General features: G+C 37.8%; 2 protein-coding genes across 3 annotated transcripts in view; one reads left to right on the top strand and one right to left on the bottom strand.

Moving 5' to 3' along the window:
- The first annotated feature begins 24 nt into the window (after positions 1 to 24).
- ddx56 (DEAD (Asp-Glu-Ala-Asp) box helicase 56) lies at positions 25 to 21869 on the top strand. Its single transcript, XM_056240725.1, has 14 exons — positions 25 to 159; positions 2017 to 2178; positions 2283 to 2437; positions 3545 to 3715; positions 9825 to 9915; positions 10009 to 10250; positions 12403 to 12546; positions 12681 to 12794; positions 13458 to 13552; positions 13815 to 13885; positions 13969 to 14058; positions 14145 to 14250; positions 14336 to 14427; positions 21610 to 21869. The coding sequence occupies exons 1-14, from the start codon at positions 103 to 105 to the stop codon at positions 21688 to 21690; spliced, it is 1671 nt and encodes a 556-aa protein (XP_056096700.1). The 5' UTR covers positions 25 to 102; the 3' UTR covers positions 21691 to 21869.
- Positions 21870 to 23933: 2064 nt separating this feature from the next.
- ykt6 (YKT6 v-SNARE homolog (S. cerevisiae)) overlaps positions 23934 to 24783 on the bottom strand; it is a 6676-nt gene continuing 5826 nt past the window's right edge. For both annotated transcript variants that reach the window (XM_056240710.1, XM_056240709.1), the window contains exons 7-8: positions 24735 to 24783; positions 23934 to 24645 (exon numbers count right to left, since the gene is read on the bottom strand). The exon at positions 24735 to 24783 is cut by the window's right edge and continues 53 nt beyond it. In XM_056240710.1, the coding sequence (XP_056096685.1) occupies positions 24610 to 24645; positions 24735 to 24783 (85 nt within the window). In that variant the 3' untranslated portion in view covers positions 23934 to 24609. The remainder of the gene's footprint in view (positions 24646 to 24734) is intronic.

Here is a 24783-nt window from a genome sequence, read left to right as displayed (position 1 = left end):
TGTGGTTTGACCTGCAGTTCCCCTCCAGTACCATAAGTGGCGCTGTGGCGCAGCGGGTTCAATGTTTCGCTCGTCTGTCTGTGCGCAAACACACGTGTGAAGATGGAGGAGGATAGACTACTTTTTCATGAGATGGGCTTAGATGATCGGCTGTTAAAGGTAAAATATATAGTCGTGCTAATAATATAAAGTCTGACTGCCTCGAAATAGCAGACAGCAGGATATCATCAGTGTGTTTTGTGCCGTTTGTAGGAATTTAGTGTCTGTTTCGACATTATATTTACTTGCTAACATTAGTACTGTCATTTCTGAAATAGAATAAAATAGATCTCTTATTGGATCTATGCAAACATTTCTTTTTGGTTCAACAGATTCACCATAAATGCTGTATTTAGTTATATGAATACCATAGTTCCTTCCAAAATACAATAGTTAGTACAGTAAAACTGTGGTAATATGTACACGCGCACAAATATATATATATATATATATATATATATATATATATTAGTGCTGTTAAGTCGATCTAACATAAAATACTTTGTTTACATAATATATATATGTTAGATCGACTTAACAGCACTAATATATATATATATATATATATCACATGTATGTGTTTGTGGGTGTATATAAGTTACTGTATTTATATATATGTGTGTGTGTGTGTGTGTTTGTATATACTGTATATAAACTCACAGACAGACAGATATATATATATATATATATACACAAATAAAAAAAATAAAAAAACTTTTGACAGCACTAATATCTATCTATAAATTACAGAAATGTCGGTCTGTGTACCGATATAAAGTTGGTTTGACGTTGGAAGTTTGACATTTGTCAGAGATTCAGCTCAGAAACACTTCAATACATCAATAACGATTTGGCATAAGAACGAAAAACAGGTTGTGGTCGAACGGTTTCAAAATGTAGAAGAGAACACACCCAGTGTAGGTTATGTGTTTTAATCGGCTTTACTGTATTGCAACCTATAAATTGTGTAATGTAAAACAGCAGATGGGGACCGTCTACAAAGTACAAAATGAAGAGGAAAAACGCTCAATTGTTTTATCCATATGCTTTACTCTTAAAAAAAAAGGTGCACAAACTGTGCACACAAAGCCTTTAAACACACACACTCAATCTCACCTGGTAAAAACACACCGTAAATGTTATACATTGGGAGTAGTATTAGTGGTAATAGTAATGTTATTAAGACAAAGAAGTTTTATGTTTTGACATTTTGAATCTCTGACAAATGTCAAACTTCCAACGTCAAACCAACTTTATATCGGTTGAGTGTGTGTGTGTGTCTGTTATTCGCATATCTCTCGAACCGTTAGTCCGATGGTTTTCAAACTTGACGGGTGTCTTGCCACGGGCACGAGTAAGTGCAGTGCCGAGTTTGACGTTGTTTCGATTAGAAATGCAAAAGATATCGGTAAAAGAAGCACACATTAAAGATGTTTAGATGATGTTTAGGTTGTGGTTTAAAAATAAACATTCTGACATAAACACTCTGTAAACATTAAATCAGCTACAAATAAAAATGTCACTGAACTTTTGCTGTGTAAATGTAACAATGAGCACTCAAACACACCAAACCAACAATTACTAAAAAACATTATAAATTGTCACCATATCACCATTATAAATTGTTATGCAACCATGTAGTTCAATTTTCCATATTTATTGTATGTCGTCAGTATCAGTATTTGCTTTCTATCATGCACAAATGTGTAATTGTAACAATGAGCAGCACTCAAACACACCAAACCAACAATTAATAAAAACACACACAAAAACAGATTTTGCACGGGCACTAGTATATATCATTTCTGATTTTCAGATGTGCTCACATGATTTGTGTCACTGCATGTTGATGTCTCAAATCACAAAAACATTTCGGATCCCATTTACTCTTGTATTTTAGTGCTGTCCACTTGTGATCAGATCATCTTCAGGGGATGTGAAGGATGCATTATTTAGTGTTGCTGTTGTGTTTGTCAGGCTCTGGCTGATTTAGGCTGGTCTCAGCCCACCCTCATCCAGGAGAAAGCCATCCCGCTGGCGCTGGAGGGGAAAGATCTGCTGGCCCGAGCTCGAACCGGATCAGGAAAAACCGCAGCCTATGCGGTCCCACTGATCCAAAGAATCCTCACGTCCAAACAGGTGATGTGTGGCTTTTATTCGTTTATACTTAGTTTATACTAAGCCTCAATGACTGAAATAAGTAACATTTGTTGTCACTGGTGTTGAATGTTTGCTGTGAGCAGACTGTACGTGAGCAGGCCATTAGAGCTCTAGTCCTGGTCCCGACTAAAGAACTGGGCCAGCAGGTCCAAACCATGATCCGCCAGCTCACTGCGTACTGCGGCAGAGACGTGCGAGTGGCAGACATCTCCGGGAAGGCGGATCTATCGGCACAGAAGTCAGTACTACAACAAATCACTTTATTAAATCACTGGACTGAGCATATTTGCTAAAGGAACTATATCTATACATGGAACTCAATTTGATATAAGATTTGATGATATCGTTCTTGAATTGTATGTATTAGTTCAGAAATTACTTTCTGAACTAATTTGGTTTTTATAAATCAAACGAACCAATATTTCAACAAAACCACCTCTGAAGCCTGGGACATGTGAAATATTGAATGCAAGAAGTAAAACTCAAGTTCAGTGCTATTTTAGTATTATTTATATACTGTTATAGTATTTATTAATATTTAGAATTATCGTTTATTAAATATTTACTTTTTTTATTTTAGTTATTTTTGTACTTTTGTCAATTTTATTATTATTATTATGTTTTAATATTACTATTTAGGTTTATTTATTTTTTTATTTCAGTTAATATAATAGTTTTAGTTGTAGTTAAAGGGGACTTATTATGCCCAAGTCTTGATTTTGTTTTTGGGCTCTATTAGAATAAGTTTTCATGCTTGAATGTTAAAAAAAAACATTATTTTCCTCATATTCTCCATTGTTGCAGCTCGTCTCTTCCCAGTCTGTCAGTAACGCTCTGTTTAGTTCCTGTCTCTGTGAAGCTCCTCCTTCTGAAAAGCACACTGTGCTCTGATTGGTCGGCTGAATCAGTGTGTTGTGATTGGTCAAGAGCTCCCAGTGTGTTTGGGAAATGTCCCGTCCCTTACCATAACCACCAGTTCAACACACTACTAACTAACTCAACCAGGCCCCGCCCCTTTATTCTGCGAATGAATTATTTAAATGAGGAATATTGTGACGTGTTCGTTCCCGGAAGAAACTCAAGACTACAATGGAGGCGTTTCAGGGAGTTCAGAAACACTGACACTGATATAGAGAAGAACTCCCGCTGGAGGGACTAAAGAAAGATGATAGCATTAAAGGACCCCTTTAACAATAATAACCATGCTCAAGTTAAATCAGGTTCATTCAGGAGTAGGTTAAATCTCATTAAGTCTCATTCAAGCTTATTTAAGCTCTCAAGTCTCATTCTAAGTGCAATTTAATATTGATTTCAAGAAACATTTACAATTCTTTGTCTTTCACAGGCCTATTTTAATGGAGAAGCCAGATATTGTGGTGAGCACGCCGTCCCGTGTTCAGGCTCACATCAACGCCCAGAACCTGCAGCTGCAAACTTCATTAGAGATGCTGGTCATCGACGAGGCTGATCTACTCTTCTCGTTTGGGTTTGAAGCAGATCTTAAAAGCCTGTTGTGGTACGTGTTTGATTAAAACAGCTCGGCCCTGTTTACAGCTGGTATTAAGATGCGTTTTGCTCGATCGGATCACAAGTGGACGACTCTAAATACAGCTGTAATCGGGGTCTAATACGTTTTGAGCTTGTCCACTTTCTGCCACTTCCAGAGGTAGTGAAAACACATTAGACCGGATTGCTTTCGTAGTGTAAACGCTCATGTGGTCGAGTGTGTTCAAACAGCCACTAAACACCGTCTTCTCTCCGTCTACTGTCCTCATGAGGGAACATTATGGGAAGTGTGCTAGTTAGACGGGATTTAAACTGTCGGCTGGAGACCCAAGTTTGGTTTGAAGAAGAAAAATGTACCAAGCACAATGTTCTCTCCATTCCTGATTTCTAACACACACACACACAGCGTTCGCCTGTCAAAGCAGAAACTAAAGCTTCTGCTCTCCGTTATTTTTCCCGTCGTCTTCAGTCGTGTTCATATGTAAATTAGCCAAACTCAGATGTGGTTGAAAGTGAACAAAAGAGGCGGATTAACACCAGGTGTTTCCCTCGTCTACTTGTGATCCGATCAACCAATACGCATCATAATACCAGGAGTAAACAGACCCCTTGTGATATGAATTACTTGGATGTGTGAAAAGTGTGTGTCTTGTTAACTAGATTAATTTGCAAAACCATGTTTTCCAGAAAAATAAGTCACATCTGACTATTAGTCGGACCGGGTCAAAATTGCATTGAGAGAAAAAAAAGTCACTTGTATTATTACTCAAAAAATAATTTAAAATATTGGTTAATAAAACAAATCGTTTACAATAGGGCTGTCAGTTAAACGCGTTATTAACAGCGGTAACGCAAACCCATTTTAACGGCGTACAATTTTTTATCGCGCGATTAGCAGTCTTTTTGGCCTAGCAAACTTTGTAGTTTTTTTCCACATGCTTTTGCAACAGGACGCGGCATGCGCGGCTCTATGAAACCTATTCATTTCAATGGCTTGCGCCGCGCGAGGACGTTTTGAAAGCGCAAGCGGACCTAGCTAGACCAGAAACAAAACAACAGGCACGCCGCACACACTTGTTTGGGTCTGCGAGACGGCCAAATAGTTGGTTAAGGTACCGTTTTGAGTGGATGACGAGCGCGAGACGCCGAAATGGATGCCAATAAGATTCTGAATGGAAAGTTTACTTTTAAAAAGTTGCTAAATGTTTCCATTGACGAGACCAAAGTGATCTGTGTGTTTTGTCGTTGTGAACTGAGCTATCATCATCGCAGCACGTCCAGTCTGAAATACCACTTGATGATGGCCAAGCACACACACACACACACACACACACACACACACACACAGCTGATGCGAATTCTCCGCCCCCTCGTCAATATCAGGACCTCGTCAGTATTTCTTTCACCCTTTTATTGATGGACAGTGTAACATTGTGTGAGAGATTATTTGCTCTAAGTGAGAATGTTAGTGTAAAATTGAACACAGTATATGCCAATGTTGTTTTCAATAAAAAAACAATTGCACAAAGCAAGCCCATCCACTTTTCCATGTTGATAAGAGCGTTAAAATGAGAAAAAAGAATGGGACAAAAAGAAATCAAGAGACATTTAGAATAGATAAAAATGTGCGATTAATTGCGATTAATCGCGAGTTAAAGGAGTAGTTCACTTTTAAAAAAACTTTTGCTGATAATTTACTCACCCCCATGTCATCCAAGATGTCCATGTCTTTCTTTCTTCAGTCGAAAAGAAATTAAGGTTTTTGATGAAAACATTCCAGGATTTTTCTCCATATAATGCACTTTACTGGGCACCAAACGGTTCAAGGTCCAAAAGACAGTTTAAGTGCAAACTGCAAACTGTTCAAAGGGCTTTAAACGACACCAGACGATGAATAAGGGTCTTATCAAGCGAAACGATCGCTCATTTAAAAAATAAATAACAAAGTTTAAGTTTTATAAGCTCAAATGCCCGCCTTTCTCTGTTCTGTGTGACTCTCCTGTTCGAACTCGTTCATCAAAATGAACAAATCTTTTTTCAAGTCATTTGGTTCATTTAACGAACGAAAAGAACGAAATGACTCGGAAAAAGATTTGTTCATTTTGATGAACGAGTTCGAACAGGAGAGTCACACAGAACAGAGAAAGGCGAGCATGTGAGCTTATAAAACTTAAACTTTGTTATTTCTTTTTTAAATGAGCGATCGTTTCGCTTGATAAGACCCTTATTCATCGTCTGGAATCGTTTAAAGCCCTTTGAACAGTTTGCAGTTTGCACTGAAACTGTCTTTTGGACCTTGAACCGTTTGGTGCCCTGTAAAGTGCATTATATGGAGAAAAATCCTGGAATGTTTTCATCAAAAACCTTAATTTCTTTTCGACTGAAGAAAGAAAGACATGGACATCTTGGATGACATGGGGGTGAGTAAATTATCAGCAAAAGTTTTTTAAAAGTGAACTAATCCTTTAACTATGACATTAATGCGATTAATCGCGATTAAATATTTTAATTGTTTGACAGCACTAGTTTACAAGCATTATAAACTTATTATACATGTATTTTAGTTTCCCTCACTCCACAACAAATCTTTTAAATTTACCGGGATTCAGAACAGGAATGAAAAATATAAGTATAAATCAAACATAAATTATAGCAGCATTCATTATAAACAACATTTCTTATAAATGCCAAGCTTAAAATTTTTTATTTAAAGTGAAACTGAAACTATCGGTGTGTAAGAAATGTGCTATTCAGAGACTCACGTACCCTGCGTATATGTGTGCTTGACCCATTATAAGTCACGGCACGTTTCAGATGATAAATAAAACACGACTTATATTACAGAAAATAGTTCATGCAGCAACACCTTTTCGACACAACCCAAACTTGTGCACAGGAAGTTTTGTATAGGCAAACACACGTCACAACATCTAGTCCATCAAAGAAATTAAATGCAATCCAATCCAATCAAAATGCATGGGTGAGTTTGTTGTGTTGCTCTCCCTGAGGAAGGCATGGGCCGAAACGCGTTGGAGAGTTTTTAGATTTGTTGAATGTAGCCATCTGATAATAAAGGCTTTTTAATTCGAAAGAGTCCCATGGTCATCTTGGAAGTATTCTTTGATGGACTATTAAAGGGTTAGTTCACCCAAAAATTAAAATGATGTCATTAATGACTCTCCCTCATGTCGTCCCAAGCCCGTAAGACCTCCGTTCATCTTCGGGACACAGTTTAAGATATTTTAGATTTAGTCCGAGAGCTTTCTGTCCCTCCATTGAAAATGTGTGTACGGTATACTGTCCTTGTCCAGAAAGGAAATAAAGACATCATCAAAGTAGTCCATGTGACATCAGTGGGTTAGTTAGAGTGTGTTGAAGCATCAAAAATACATTTTGGTCCAAAAATAACAAAAACTACGACTTTATTCAGCATTGTATTGTGTTCCGGTTCTGTTGTGGATCCGCGTTCAGTGCTGCCGCTGACGTGTGTCTGGTGTGTGTGTGTGTGTGTGTGTGTGTGTGTATTCGGGTTCTGTTGTGGATTAGGGCTGCAACAAACGATTATTTTGATAATCGATTAATCTAACGATTATTAGAACGATTAATCGACTAATCGTCGATTATTTCGCAGACTAATCAGTAGGTTTGGAACGATTATTCAGCTTTTCCAATTAGTTAAAACATTGAGTTATACATATTCTAACTATAATATAAAAAAAGAAAATCACTTCAGCTTTTGAAATAGTTGTTTTAATGAACTTTGAGCCAACTAAACAGGTCATTCTCTTTAAGTTTTCAGATTTCGGTCCAACTCAAATCACACACAAATGCTCTCTAAGCATTGTTTAATAGGCCCACTGCTTTTCTTAGAACTGAAACAGGGACATTTACACCAGGACACAAAGAATGGTAAAATATTAATCTGCAAACAATTATTATAAGTATAAAATTACAATCTTTTTTTTACATGACAATTGAGCTGACAGAGACGTTCTCATTCACCTTTTAATTTATAGTATGATAAAGTAACTGCCATGATATTCTTCCTATATCATATGAAGGATATAACATCTCGTTTTGTAAGTCTTCATGATTATTGAACAAAATACAGGCAAGTGATAAGACTATAATAATACCTAATATACTAATAGTGTTACAATAATTAAAGCTAAGCTCCTAAGCTCGATCAAGCTTTTTTTTTATGCAAAATAAGTCATCACATTACTGTAAATATATTACTATTGATAATATAATTACTATTATTAGTAGTATTGCATTCTCTAATAAAGAGAGATTTACCGCTGGTTAGTAACGTTAAGCTCCAGCTGGAGAACACTCACTTCTCACCGGCTCCTCTTTTGCCGGGATGTTTCTTCTTGCACTCCAACATGCATGTTGTGCTTTTTCACGGGAGAAAAGCAAGTTCCGCCTTGCATGTATTGCACACGACAGCATTCTTGATTTGAAGTTTTGTGAAACTTTCCCAAACCTAAACCTTGCTAGTTCGGATTCGTTTGCACTGTCATAATTCGCGCTGTGTTTTCTTCTACCGCAATAGCATTTGTAAGGGCTGCACTACACTCTAGCGCTACAGCGCCGTAGCGGTCAAATCGCGATATTGCAGGCCCTTACATTAGGTCACGTGAGATCAAACGACTACTCGACAACAAAGATATTTGTCGACAAATTTTTATTGTCGACGTTGTCGACAACGTCGACTAATCGTTGCAGCCCTATTGTGGATCCGCGTTCAGTGCCGCTGCTGACGTAAGACGCTGCTGACGTGTGTCTGGTGTGTGTGTGTGTGTGTGTATTCGGGTTCTGTTGTGGATCCGCGTTCAGTGCCGCCGCTGACGTAAGACGCTGCTGACGTGTGTGTGTGTGTGTGTGTGTGTGTGTGTGTGTATTCGGGTTCTGTTGTGGATCCGCGTTCAGTGCCGCTGCTGACGTGTGTCTGGTGTGTGTGTGTGTGTGTGTGTGTCTTCGGGTTCTGTTGTGGATCCGCGTTCAGTGACGCTGCTGACGTAAGACGCTGCTGACGTGTGTCTGGTGTGTGTGTGTGTGTGTGTGTGTGTGTGTATTCGGGTTCTGTTGTGGATCCGCGTTCAGTGATGCCGCTGACGTAAGACGCTGCTGACGTGTGTCTGGTGTGTGTGTGTGTGTGTATTCCGGTTCTGTTGTGGATCCGCGTTCAGTGCCGCCGCTGACGTAAGACGCTGCTGACGTGTGTCTGGTGTGTGTGTGTGTGTCTGGTGCGCCCGAGCTTCGTTTACAGTCTGAGGGAGACGCACGCTGGAAACAAAACAATCTTCACAAACATGTCAAACAAGGATTTCCACACAGAGGAAGACTTGCATTTTTTTGCCCAGCCATATTTATTTGAACCCGAACACACACACACACCAGACACACGTCAGCAGCGTCTTACGTCAGCAGTGCCACTGAACGCGGATCCACAACAGAACCCGAATACACACACACACACACACACACACACACCAGACACACGTCAGCAGCGGCACTGAACGCGGATCCACAACAGAACCGGAATACACACACACACACACACACACACACACACACACACACACCAGACACACGTCAGCAGCGTCTTACGTCAGCAGTGCCACTGAACGCGGATCCACAACAGAACCCGAATACACACACACACACACACACCAGACACACGTCAGCAGCGGCACTGAACGCGGATCCACAACAGAACCGGAACACAATACAATGCTGAATAAAGTCGTAGTTTTTGTTATTTTTGGACCAAAATGTATTTTTGATGCTTCAACACACTCTAACTAACCCACTGATGTCACATGGACTACTTTGATGATGTCTTCATTTCCTTTCTGGACAAGGACAGTATACCGTACACACATTTTCAATGGAGGGACAGAAAGCTCTCGGACTAAATCTAAAATATCTTAAACTGTGTTCCGGAGATGAACGGAGGTCTTACGGGCTTGGAACGACATGAGGGAGAGTCATTAATGACATCATTTTCATTTTTGGGTGAACTAACCCTTTAATAGAGCAGCTTGACTGGACACTTCTCCTTAAGAGGCGCTTTGTTACAACATCTAGTATTTGTCTGTTCCCCTCTGCAGTCACTTCCCCAAGATCTACCAGGCGTTCCTCATGTCGGCGACGCTGAATGACGACGTTCAGGCCCTGAAAGAGCTCGTCCTCCATAACCCAGTGAGTGCAGTAGCAGAGAAGTGTTAGCAGCGTGTGTGTGTGTGTGTGTGTGTGTGTTGTCTGGATCTGATGGTTCTCCTGCTCCTGCTGTAGGTGACGCTGAAGCTCCAGGGTTCCCAGCTGCCCGACAGCTCTCAGCTCCAGCAATACAGTGTCCAGTGTGAGGAGGAGGACAAGTTCCTGCTCATCTACACACTCCTGAAGCTCGGCCTGGTTCGAGGGAAGTCCCTCATATTCGTCGGCGATGTGGACCGCTGTTACCGGCTCAAACTGTTTTTGGAGCAGTTCAGCATCCCTGCTTGTGTCCTGAACTCTGAACTGCCGGTTCACTCCAGGTAGGAGAAGAGACTTGAAATCAAAGTTTATTTTCTTAAAGCTGCAGTGTGTGATTTCTGCACCATTAAATAGTCCTGCTGCTATTGGTCGAGTCAGCAGTTTTGTGTTGAGGCACGTCCAGGTTCATTATCATGAACTTAAACTTATTAAAAATGATAAAAATAAAGCTGAAATAGAATTAAATAAAAAAAAGTTTTTTATATAATTTATTTAGGAAAAATGACATAACAGAAATTTAAGAATTGCATAATATGTAAGATATTTGTATTAAAATATCCAAAAACCACTAGCATAAGTATTATATATTTTGTATATTATACAAGTATATTATATATATACCTTGTGTACTTGTTTCCAATTATGTTTAAATCCAGAGAAATCGGTTATTTTAACCTGTGTAACGTCCCGTGTCATTGCGTCGCCTGTCAGTGACATCATACCCTCAATTTCCAGAAAAAAACCATGGAAACACCAAAGATGCTTTAATATATTATGGGCCAGATTTACTAACAGCTTGTGCCAACGCAAACCCTCAGTTGGCTTTAAAAAACTCCTGTCGGGATTCAGTAAAGACACGCAGTGAGGAATTAGCGCTGAAAAGGCGTGGACAGGGTTATTGTAGCGGCTGACGTTATTCATAAGCATTTGTAGGAGTTTCTAGCCTGACGTCTTCATATTCAGTCTAGTCAGCATGTGAGTCTGATGCTGCTCCATTGGGCTGTGATTATGGGGCGTTTCAACCCAACCAGGAAAGAAAATGCCTCTGCACTCAATTGGATCGACAAATGCCTTGATCGCGGTTCTCTGTTCCTCTTGGGGTCCTTCATTTCAGAGTCACACTCAGGACCTTCGGGTCCAAATGGGCCGGAAGGGTGGGATTAATATTTATTTTTAAAAAATCACCTTTTTTTTTTTTTTTACTTGTTTTTTATAATATTTTTTCTTTTCTTTTTTGGTGTTTTGAGATCATTTCAAAAATAAAAATGATTTATAATTAATATTAATGCAATAATTATGACCCATTTTTTCCCCATTGAATATAATAGGAATTTTTTTTTTTTTTTTTTTAAAGCTGTATTTCATTTTAGAGTCAAGCCTAGGCCTCATGAAAGCAATTTTTGAAATGAGATGGATGCCATCTGGTGGACAAACTGAGCATTTCAAAAATTCAAAACCCATATGTAATCTGAATTTATTAGTGTGTATGTGTATAAAAGTGTGTTTGTGTGTGTGTGGATGTGTCTGCTTTGCACTCTTGATGTTTTATAGATTCACCCCTTCACTGTTGTGTGCTTTTTTTCTGGATCGTGGCTGATTTGTAGATTGTACGCACAAAAAAACTCTGTATTTTCACATTTTTGCCAATTTCCCATTCATTTCCTATGCGGGTCTATTTGGACCCAAAGGCCCTGAGTGTGACTATTTCTTTTACAACCATCGGACAACCACCGGACCTTTCCGATAAAGCTATGATTTAAAAAAAAAAAAAAAAAATTTTTAAATGCTTCGGGTCCATTTGGGCCGAAGGACCCCAGAGTGTTAAAATGATTGCGCTGTCTACATCTTCTATAACAGACGCGATGGCTGAATCTACACATCTCAGTTCTCCAGCGGCGGCCATCTTTGTTGTAAACGAACTCAACCCAAGCGCTCTTTGGTGACGTGATGATTACGTTGCGATCATCTGTCCATCATCGTATAAAGCCCGCCCTGATGATTTGATTGGTCGGAACAGCTTTGGTTCGGGCATACTTGCTTCACAACGGATCAAGTCCAGACCGAACGTCCCATCCTCAAATGTTGTGGGCGAGGCTTAGTTCGGCTGGCATCCAGGCTAAGGAGTTTCCCTTTCAGACGCAAAATGTATGGGAGGAGACTAGAGTATTTAAATGAATCACGGAAGGTTTGCGCTCGTCAGTTTACTGGTATTTGTGCCATTATTTACCGTTGTTTAAAATATTTCCTGTTATAATACATCTTGCTGATGTATACAATGCCATGAGGTTGGAGAAAAAAAAACATTAACCAGTAATATCTATAAATATTATTGTTGTGAATATCGTCACATCACACGTGTTAAATGTGTTTAATGCTGTTTTCATGTTGCATTCGATCTACTTAAATCAGTTTTTATTTCGGTCGGTTTTTCAGGTGTCACATTATCGCTCAGTTTAATCAAGGCTTCTACAATTACATCATCGCCACGGATGAACAAGGACTAGAGAATCCCGTTGCAAGTTCCCAGAAAACACAGGAGAAAGGAAAGAAGAAAAAGAACTCTGGGAAAAGTGGAAAGTATGAGTTCCCTGCTAATGAAATGGAAATCATTTTAAAATATGAAATATGTTTTCTTTTTGTTTTAAATGGTTGGTGTGTTAAAATGGTTTCAGCTTCAAACATTTATACTGAATTTTGTTTTGTCCTCTCAGAGGCAAAGACAAGGAATATGGCGTTTCCAGAGGGATCGACTTTCACAATGTGTCTAATGTGATCAACTTTGATTTTCCCACTTCAGTTGAGTCCTACATTCACCGCGTCGGCAGGTACACTGACGATTATTATCGACTTTATTCACATTAATGAAACTTATTTTTAATAGTTTTTATTTTAGTTTGTTAACAACAATAATTATTATTTATTTTGATATTTTTAGTTATAGATTTAGTCATTTATGTGCTTTTGTCATTGTATAGTCTTTTTTATTCTCTTTAGCATGAATTTATATTGATTTCAGTTTTAGAAATTTTTGCACTTTAACAAACTTATTTCATTTAGTGTTTTTTTTTTCTTTTCGTTTAAGATTTTGTTTGTCTTTCATCTAAAATTTATCTTTTATTTTATTTCAGCTTAATTTAAATTAACTTAAATTATTTCTAATAGATTTAGTTAATACTACTTATTGATTTTTATATTTTCATTTTAATAATTTTATATACTTTTGTCATTTTTATAGTCTTTGTTTTTTAAATTCTATTATAATTTAATTATATCATTTATATTTATATCACTTTTTAGAAATTTTAATACTTTGAAAAACTTATTTAATTTGATTTAGTTGCCATTTTTAATTTTGATGTAAGATTTAGTCTATATAAATGTTTCATCTAATATTTATATTGCATTTGATTGTAGCTATATTGAAATGAACATTTAGATTTAATTGACAATAATACTAGTTAATCCTGATTTTCCCTGCTTCCCTTTAGAACGGCTCGTGCGGATAATCACGGCACTGCGCTGTCCTTCATTTCTCATACAGAACTCCCAATGCTCACAGAGGTGGAAAGCGCTCTCACTGGAGGTGAAAGTCACAGGCTTTAGAGGATATTTATTTTAACATGGTCACCGAGAACTAAATCAGGCCTGCTTTTCCTCTTAAAAACCTAATATTATAAACTAACATAAAAAAAATATATATAAATAAAATGATGGTATTGTTTAGAATGGCACCCCTTTAAATATTTATTGTATTTTTTTTACTGTATTTATTGTATATTTGTTGCAGATATGAAGGAAAAAAAGAACACTTTTTTTCGCAAGCAAATTTATTCCTTTGTTTTCAGACACAGAATGTGTTTTGAAGCCGTACGGGTTCAAAATGGAGGAAATCGAGGGATTCAGATACAGATGTCGGGTATGTTTGTGTCCTCTTATAGTACTGAAGCTGTATTGTGGTTTGGTTCACCTGAAGTCTCTTGTATGGTATAATTTACCCAGGATGCCATGAGATCGGTCACAAAGCAGGCGATGAAGGAGGCCAGACTGAAAGAGATCAAACAAGAGCTGCTCAATTCAGAGAAACTCAAGGTTTGTGCTCTTTAAACACGGCTTATTTTAACCAGTTACTCCCTCGTGTTGATCGACCCTAGTAACTAATGTCCTTTATCTGACAGACGTATTTTGAAGACAATCCCAGAGACCTGCAGCTGCTACGACACGACAAAGACCTTCATCCCGCCGTCATCAAACCTCACATGAAGAACGTGCCTGAATACCTGAGTAAGGAGTGATCGCTTTTTGATTGATCTATATATTGGACGCACAGAGAAATGGATCTCAAACACAGTTTTCATGTCCGTTTCAGTCCCGGCTACGCTGAAAAGTCTCGTCAATCCTCTGAAACAACGGAGGAAAAGGAAGTTTAAAACTGGTGGCATGATGCTGAGCAGCTTTAAGGTGACAATCGTTCATTTACTTGAACACTTTTGAAACTCTACATACATATATTAACTACTTATTGATATAATTAGGGCTGCCCCCGACCAGACTAGTATTCGTTCATTTAATCCATTAGTCGCATGTTTATGATCAGTGTTGGGGAAGTTACTTTTAAAAAGTAGTGTAACTCGTTACTCCTTACTTCTTAAAAAAAAGCAATCCGTTACTTTACTTAGTTACCCCATATGGAAAGTAACTTTTTACGTTACTCGTTACTTTTATGTTGCTTGACTTTGGGCAGAACCCAATGTCTGTTCCTAAATGTGTAAGTTCTACTATGCATAATGCCATATATATTGCCATAAATGTATAATGCATTTATCAAAATGTTGAATATTTATGAAGAAATGCCCGTTAATGGATAGGCATATGCATGGGCGGCACTAGGGAGGGGCTAGAAAGAAAGCCCCCAAGAAAGACCAAAGCACCCCGTTAGCACCCCCAAAAATCATTTCTGGAAGCAATTATATTCAGGCTGTATTCTATGGAAGTCCTGAACCGCATGGTGGAGGGAAAAAAATAAAACTTATCTTGTTATTTCGACATAATAAGGGGACATTCTAATCTGCATTAAGCCACATTAAACGTTCTTATAATGGTTTTCTATGGGAGGAAAATGCTTAACGTGTAAGTAAACACGTTGCGTTCATATTCTGGGCTCATCTGATTTTTTGTACATAGTATAGCCTACTTTATTATGATTTTAGTATCATAATCAGGGCTTGACATTAACACCCGCCAAATGCGGGTGCATTTCACCCGTGGCGGGTAACACAGTCACTCTCACTAGCCACTTTGGCGTGTTGAAGATTTGTAGTCTTGTCAAAGGACATCTGACATAACAAACGAATTGCAATTTGACACTATGCCACTACCACTCCCATGAGTACCACCTGCACATAGTTTAGTGTTTGCTCATTGGTCCATTCGTGAATCCTCTTGAACGACAACACTGCAAACAAGAAGACACGCGGAGATTAAACTCGCGGACTGTGCGACGAACTGGGCTGTTTTAGTCTGCCCTTAATTATCAACTTAATGTGATGATATAGCGATCTTTTTTTAATAGCAGGAGAATCCAGACCACCGGCGTGTCTCACGCTCTCCTGCAGTGCCGCTGCGCGAGGGTGCGCGCGCCAAACGAACGATCATCACACGCGACTGGTCGCATACACACACACATCAACACAGCGTTCAGTCAGTTCGTGAGTGTGCATGGCCGGTATTAAAGCAAAAATCATCTTCATGATTAAGGGCCACGGTGTAGGCCTAACTACTAGCAGGGCTGCCCTTATGTCACGTCATATCACAACTATCTTTCCAGAGTTAATTCTATGTTTTAATAAAATTAATCATGCCATGAAAGAAAGCAGGAGATGCGCTTGTGGGAATAATCTGAAAAATAAAGACCTGTAGGCCTATACTTGTTTCAGGTGGACATATCTCCAGTTCCTCAGAGCTACCAGAGCTTCATGATGATAATTATTAAGTCAGAGCTCTGAGGAAAAGCTGATGCAAAACAATCCAAAGTCCTATATAGTCCTATATAGCCTATATAAAGTTGTAATCCTGGTGCCTTAATTGTGGATTTTTTCTTTAAAATTATTATTTATTCTTTGCTCGTTGTTTCTAATGCAGATAATTGTTCTACTCTGTATTGCAGTATTTACTGCTGTAAAACAAAAAACAAACAAACAATGCAGCACTTTTATTATATACAATAAGAAGCTATTTTATGTGTGTATCTTAGACAACATGTTATCAAAAAAGGAGCTTAACAACCTTATCAGAGCTAATGATAATATTAGTTCATTTTAGCACGTTTTCAGCCCCATTGTCAATTTTAATCATATAAAACGTACAACAACAAAACTGTGGCTAGTAAAAATGCTGCGTGGCTAGTCATTTTGGAAAACCACTAGCCACATTGGCTAGTGAGCAAAAAAGTTAATGTCAAGCGCTGATCATAATGATTAATAAATGCACGCACAATTATCCGTGAACTTGATAAATGTTGCAGATATGTTTTTACTATGCACGTAAACAAATGCCTTTCAACTTATGTGCAAAATTCAGAATTAAATGAATGTGCAGCAATTTGTACAAATAAGAGAGTCAAGGCCTATGTGTTGTAGCCATTAAATGAGCGCATTTAGTTTCATATTTGTTAAAATATTATAATTAGGGCTGTCAAAATAACGCGTTAATTTCGATTAATTAATCTGAGAAGAAATAACGCGTTAAAAAAATAACGCAGATTAATCCATTGATCCGTTTTGACCTTTGCGGAGCCGTTCTAGCCGTAGCCACCATTCGTGTGAAAAGGAGGGAGACAAGAACGCGCTGCTTGGATCCTTGTTTGGAACATTTACTTATAACAAACGGAGTTCGTCAACTCTAAAGTACCACATCAATGCAAAGCATCCAGGTGTGTGCGTGAGTCGGTGAGTGTGTCTGAGAGAAAGTGTGTGTGTGTTAGGGGTGACCCCGAATAGTCGAAGATTCGATGCTTCGATAGGAGGAGCCTGATTCGACTACCAATCTCACGGTCGAATCTTCGCAGATGTGTTATTAAACGAGGATTATGTCATTTTGGCTATATGAGTGCGCTCAATGTCTGATTTCACAAAGAACTACTGGTTTTCTGTCAATACGTTAATATACAGCCTATTATGATAATGCTGTCAATAAAAATGTGCAAAGAAAGAAGCTTTTAATAAATATTTTTTAACGTGCGTGCAGCGTGACTAAATCCAAACACCCCGTGACAGATTTAAGTTTCACTTTCGATCCGTGACCGCCAGAGGAGCGTCTTGTCGGCAGGGATTTAAATCTTTAAAAATGTCTGGGATAAGAAAGTCTAAAGATGCACACCATCAGAAAGGATATTCTCCAAGGCTGGATTTAGCATCAGGAGTTAACAGGTTAACAGTTAACAGGTTGGTTTTCCTCGGGACATTCTAAAACGCTTAACGTGAAAAAAGCTTTTAAAACGCTTAAATGGCACTTTTACGTGCTTAATGTATGTACAGAGTAGGCTTCACACCTTAAGAAACCATTCCATGTGCAGATAAGCAGATGAACCCAGAATATGAACGCAACGCGTTTCTCCTATAGAAAGTCACGTAAAGCTTTTTCTTTAACGGTTTTCTATGGGAGAAAAATGCTTAACGTATCCTATAATAAAACGCGTTGCGTTCATATTCTGGGCTCATCGCTTTTCTGTAGGCTTTATAGTATGCTTTATTAATAAGGTGTGTACAGAATTTGATCTTTTAATATAACAGTTTTAGGACAAAGCCATTATAAGCGTTTTTCACGTTAAGCGTTTTAGAATGTATTTTATCCGCGCACACAATTTGAAAAGACTCAAACGGACACAGGCCGAGTGAAAGACTGGATTTTGTTTTTTCGATCAGGTATGGGTACAAGTGATTTCAAAACATTTCAGCCGGTTCTAATTAGATTTTTGGATACTGTGAGCACGTTTAGCTAAAAAGACTGCCGCTCCAGTTTAGCGTTTATTGTTGTTTCTGCAGTTAAAAAGACAAAGTTGACAATCCTGGCCATACTTTCGTTATTTTAATAATTTCTTTATTTTTATTTTATTAATTGATCACTCAGGGTGATCTAACTTGTGACTTGTGTTTTGAATATTTGTTCCCCTGCACTTTAGGCATTTTGCACGCATTTGTTCTGCTTCTTGTGACTTGATTCAGACTTATTTCGTTTTGTATTTTTATTTATTATAAATGTAGGCCTATATTGTGTTCTTAATTGTTGATTATTTTTCAGTGCATCGATGTTGCGCTGTAGGCCTACTTAGAGCATGCTCGTACAGGCAATTCAGCCGATTTAATTTGATTTGCATGTGAAATGCAAATCCTATCTGCAGTGTGGCCTTTCTGCAGTTAGTTATGTTATTTCTTAGTTTTATTGATCCAAAATGTTTTTATACATTTTCTTCCATATCTTTGTGTGATGTTCTGTACATCGCGGCTTTAAAATGTTAAAGCCCCGCCCCCTCCCCAACACCACACACATTCGACTATTAGTCGACTATAGGCAGGACTTGACGAATCTGATTCGACTATGAAAATCCTTAGTCGGGGACACCCCTAGTGTGTGTGTGTGTGTTGTAACTTTTCACGCGCTCTCACGTCACACAACCATTTTCTCACGCACAGAATAATCACGCACCAAAGAGAGGACACGGAAACAGACAAGACAGAGCACGTTACTTATGATATTAAAAAAATCTCAGCTCTCAGATTCTGTTAATTTTATTACGAAAATCAAACAATAAATACCGTTTTGGCGCTTGTAAATGTGACATGACAGATCCCTAGCGGCACGTGAACCGATCATCTCAATAAACACGAATGACCAATGTTGAAAGATACAGTAGGGCAGCCTAAAACTTACCGAAATGTATATTCCTCGATCAATCAGTGTTTTTCAACCGCGAAAAGAGGTCAATAAAACAGCTGGAGAACAATTATGTCACATAACATTTAGCCTAAGTTACCTCAGGAAAGCCATTTCATGACCATATGATAGCACGTTATAGTTGGCTATAAGAGCTATAGAGAGTATTTTTCTAAATTTATGTTGCCTACTACTATATTACCTATGTATTATATTTTTTACTTAGCCGTTATCAAAGTTGTTATTTGTAATAAACACACATTATATTTAATTTGAGCTATTTTTAACCTTAAATGCTACCAGCTGATATGGCTCTCTGTATTTTTACAGCATTGGGTGAGATTTTTTTTTTCTTGAGAAAAATGAATGCCTATCTTGTGTACCTAATATTTATCCAAATGAGTCAATATTGCATCAAATCACAAGAATTAAATTAAATTGAAATCGTGAAATTTGTGTCAAGCAATAATAATAAAAACGTAGCTTACCAGAAATTGTACCATGTAAACATTGTAAGATTGTGTATGCGATTAATTTAGATTAATTAATTACAGAGTATGTAATTAATTAGATTAAAAATTTTAATCGATTGACAGCCCTAATTATAATGTTTTTTTTTTTCCATCTACCGTATTTTCCGGACTATAAGTCGCACTTTTTTTCATACCTTGGCTGGTCCTGCGACTTATAGTCAGGTGCGACTTATATATCAAAATTACCAAGATTTACTCGTCACAGGATCGCTGACGGCCCCAGATTATTATTTGCGAGTATGACGTGAATGCATCATTTGCCGAAATTGGGGGTGACATTACCGTCTACAGCCACGAGAGAGCGCTCTATGCGCTCTAGACTACAGCTAGTTTTACCGCTGAAAAAATTAACTGAAAACAACTGATATTAACTGAAATATTAGACTGAACGCAAACAAAATGCCCCCAAAAAGAAAATCATATTCTGCAGATTACAAACTGCAGGTAATAAAATATGCAGCCGAAAACGGTAATCGAGCAGCAGAAAGAGAGTTTGGAGTGAATGAGAAACTTCTGAGGGACTGGCGAAAAGCAGAGGTTACTCTAACTGAAATGAAGAAAACAAAGAAAACTAATCGCGGGCTGAAAGCAAGATGGCCAGAGCTGGAGGAACGAGTCCACAGATGGGTGCTTGAACAACGCGCTGCCGGGAGAGGCTTATCAACGGTGCAGTTGCGTCTCCACGCCCTGGTAGGATGAAGAATTCAACGGGTTCAGTGATGTGGAATAAGATCGCGGGAGCTTGGTGAAATTGCTTTACCGATAACTGTTGGACTCGCTGTCTTGTTATGTTATTTTATTTTATCCGCAGCCTCTCAGGTATGTTCTTTATGCTATTGTGTAGCTAACTGTTGATGTGTTACGTTAACAACATACCGGACACATATTCAGGCTGTTGTTCTTTCTGCTATTGTGTGTAACGTTAGCTGAATAACTTAAATGCCTTCTGTTTTAATTAATTAAAGTCTGTTTAAATAACTTTTTCTTGGTCTTGGATTTTGTTAAATAAATTTCTAAATAAATGCGACTTATAGTCCAGTGCGACTTATATATGTTTTTTTCCTCGTCATGACGCATTTTTGGGCTGATGCGACTTATACTCCGGAGCGACTTATAGTCCGGAAAATACGGTATGTTGATTATGAAAAGTGAACAGCGCGAGTAAGATGGATGCGCAATATATCGGAAAACATTGAGTGGGTCAGACATGATTTTGACCACTTCATTAAGTTTTGTTTTGAAGAAAGCCTTTCTTTTAAAGTGAATTTCGTTTTGTATAAATTGTCTATTAATTTTAATAAATTTTTTATCAACCAATTGCCTGGATTTAATAAATAAGAAGCAAATGTAGCAGAGAATATAATCATGACATGGAGGCGCCGGCGCGGTCACTTGTTGCGTGTGAACTGGAGCATCTCATCATAAATTAATAAACTCAGTGGATGCCTCACAGGCATGATATATATATATATATATATATATATATATATATATATATATATATATATAGAAAGCTTGAAATTTCTTTAAACAAAACAATTCAAAACGAAAAGAAATAGGCTACTCTCTGATTATGAAATCCATTATATGGATTTCTCTCTGTAGGCGTTCACGACGGAGATGGCGATCGCTGTCAAATCTGTCAAATGACGAAGATCGCTGTCAAATCTGTCCCTGGGAAAAGTAACGTTTCGCCGAATTGAAAAAGGAACTACGTTTTTTACCAAATTTTCAGTAGTAGCGCGTTACACCACTTTTTACCCGAAAAAGTAGTTGCGTTACTGTAACGTGTTACACACAACACTGTTTATGATATTAATTTAATTAAATATATACTGGGGTGACTTCGGAAAATGGTTTGAGTTTCAGGGCTGAGAAAGAATATTATGTGTAACATTGCTGACATTGTTCTGCATTACAGAAAAATACTAAACCATAATAATAATCAGTAATAATCTCTCCGTCACAGACTGAATGACTTCGCCACTTCCTGTGGAGTTTTTGCCCTTTCTCAGTGACTAACGTTTAGTCGACTATTAGGAGGCAGCCCTAGATATAATAATAGCATAATTGGTTTATTAAGAGTTAGATACTTAATAGGACTTGAATTGTGCATAAAAACAGCTCCTCCAATGTGCTCTGAATAAATCATTTTCAACTTTTGTTGCATTTGCAGAAGACTTTCAGAGGCAAAAATCCACTGAAGAGTTTTCGCTACACAAGGAAGAAGCGCGGCGAAAAGAAGGCTGGGAAAACCTAACAGCTTCAGAGACATTGGGATGTTGAGGAATCGTCTGGACACTTTGTAAACATGCAGTGAACTGTGTTCATCCTGTCTTCCTGCATGTTTGAAATATTCCTTATGAATTTTGAACATGTAATATTGTTTCATTAATACTAACACTCTACTTCATAAAGTGTGTCATGTTCTGATTTTGATTGGAAAGGTTCGGAGCTTCATTTAGATCACCTTCAAATTGCACAAGTAATTAACAAAAAAGTTTTTTTTTCTTTGTTTTTTCTCCATTTTTTCAATTAAATTAACATTTAATTCTTATGATAAATTGTCATGAAAATAATATCACGAGGTCCTCAAAATAAGCTTAATATTCTTTGATTTTGAGAGGAAATATGACTTGTTTTATGTTTATTTGGCTAATATAAACCTTTGACAAAATGCTTTTATATCCATATTAAATGGACAAACCGATTCTGCATTTGTAATTTAATGTCCTCATCAAATACTCATTTGATCACAAGAACAACAGACTAATTATGGTGAAGGTTACTGGTTTAAAAATTGATGAAAGGCATGTTTTATTAATGCCAAATATTTATTAGTCAACATGTTAACTTTTACTACAATTAATGAGTATGTGAAGGGGAACAATTACTTTTAAACATCACTAAATGCTCAGGTTCTTCTAAAATGAGCCAACAATGATTTGGCAATTACCAGAAGAAGGCACCTCAAAAGGTCTTAGTTAGTTAGTGGTACATGTGAAGTGTAACTGGTACATTACTGAGGGCAGATACATAAGCACACACTCATTTAGATGTCAATATAACACTGTCATGTTTCCTGTGCTGAAACACCTCAGCCATTCAAAACAAGCAAACGCAGAACAAATGTTTACATCGACACCACACTCCATGGAGTAAGAAATGTCAATCCAGCTCTACTGACCACAACATTAGTGTTTGAACATGTCATAGTGACGAGTTTAAGGATGTGTAGATTCTCCAGTTCATACAAAACTTTCCTCTAGTGCCAGCTGGTACAGCATATATATATATCGACTGAAAAACATGAGTGAATTGGGTTATATTTCACCACAAAAAAATCACTAGAAAATCTTATTTTGCCTAAACAAAATTAAGCATATTTAAAGACATCATTTTCAAAACAATTAAGCATGTTTCACTCCCAAACTCTCATTATTTTCCAATTTAAATTTCCTGTGTAAAACATTTTTTTTTATCTTGTAAATTAAATTAGCATAAAGGCAGTACAATAACTATCATGGTTTACACGTACTTTACACTAAAAAAAAATTGTGCTTAATTGTACAAATGAAAATTTTTCACTGGCCCAAAATGAAACAAAAAACATATTTTGTCTGTCTTCTGATTTTGGGGTGAAATAAGACCAACTGTAGGACCAGTTGCATAAACTTGCCCACCATGTTAGTTGTGTCCCAAATGACAATGAACTATGTAACACTCTATGTATTTATGCACTATGTACTCAACTCAACCATGAAGTCATTTAACATCAGGGTCTGAAAGCCTCTGTTATGACAGTTGAGTGCATGAAGTGTCCAACACTTCATTTTTGCAGTTAATTAAGTGCATCATTGAGTATTTAAAGTGCACTTTTTCTTTTTCTATGCACTAACGGCATAGAATAGTGCATGAATACGCAAATTAGAACGCACCTTGTTTGACCAACTAGCAGTTAACCAATGGGTACCAATCAGTCTTTTCCAATTAGACCAATCTTACCATTTTATGTAACAGAGTTAAAAAAAAGTAAGGAGCAGTCTAAATGTAGAAGATGCAACCGCCCACTGGACACGTTCCTGACAGGTTCAGCCAGATAATGCTGGTTTTACTCAACTTTTGTGCATGTACGTTTAAGCTTTACAACAAGAGAAAAAGCACACTAACTTTAAAACAGGAGCTTTCAGGCTGTTAGCAGCAAAGCATCATTAGACTGGATACAGCATTCGAGAGGTCCAGCGAGAGTCATGTGATCAAACACAATCACTAACACAGCACAGATTTACACTCACAACTGCGTTTACCGTCACACGAGGATCAAGGGGGCTGATTTCACAGTAAACCACACTTTAAGGCTTTATTATTACTCTCAAATATCACAATACACCAGCTGGTTTATTTATAATCAGATGAAAATATTGCAGGAATGTTTCATATGTGCAGTGACAGAGTATTAAAAACCAAATCGCAATAAAAACTCGAGATGCAGGGAACCAAAGCTAATATGATTCAGTTATTTATTTACATTTTCAAGAGAGAGAAAAAGTATTAGAATTGTACACAAACAGACTTTGAAACATTTAATTTGGTCAGTCACTCACAATATTCCGGATTGAGAATCCATCCGTTATGAACGCATCAATATTTAATACATTGTTCACTGTTGTCACATTTAAAAAAAGAATTCACGTTACATGTCCACTCTACAAGGCGCTTCAAAACTGCCAAAGCCGAATAATGGGTCTAAATATAGAGATCGCAGCATTTTCACTCACATGTTGTCCATAGATAAGGCTAAATAAACAGTCTGATGTCAACACACTTGTGTCTAAAAGTAAGGCACAGCGGGGACGTTTGATTGGAGCCCCTCTATGCTTTTATCTGTATCCGTTTTGAGCTTGTGCCAGACCCTGAGGAACCGCCAAGGAACGCTGAAGAAAACCAAGTTCTCACACAACATGAAAACCGATGGCAGAGTAAGTGTGGTGCATCATGGGAAATCAGCCCCCTCTGAGCCTGTCATTGTGTACCGTTGGATCGTTTCTCTCATGTATTCGCTATGACTGCTGCATGATGAAAGCACCAGCCCACACCAGGACAGAGAGAAAGAGAGAGAAAAGAAATAGAAAATCAGAGAGGAGAGGTGGCCGAAGAGTCCAGTCCAATCAGATCGCGATCACATGACCTCACAGCACGAGTTCTGCTTGCGTGCCTAGAACATAATCAACATCACATTAGATCTTCAGATTAGATTGGTCCTCAGGACCTGTTGCTGTGTTCATGGGCATGTAAAGTACTGACCGTTTTATAAAAGGCTTTTGATTGGTTTCCCAAATGCTCAGATTTCTGA

This window comes from Rhinichthys klamathensis, unplaced genomic scaffold, assembly GCF_029890125.1.
Source record: "Rhinichthys klamathensis goyatoka isolate OS25496 unplaced genomic scaffold, OSU_Roscu_1.1 h1tg000606l_1, whole genome shotgun sequence".
NCBI lineage: Eukaryota > Metazoa > Chordata > Actinopteri > Cypriniformes > Leuciscidae > Rhinichthys > Rhinichthys klamathensis.
This window is presented reverse-complemented; position numbering and strand designations above follow the sequence as displayed.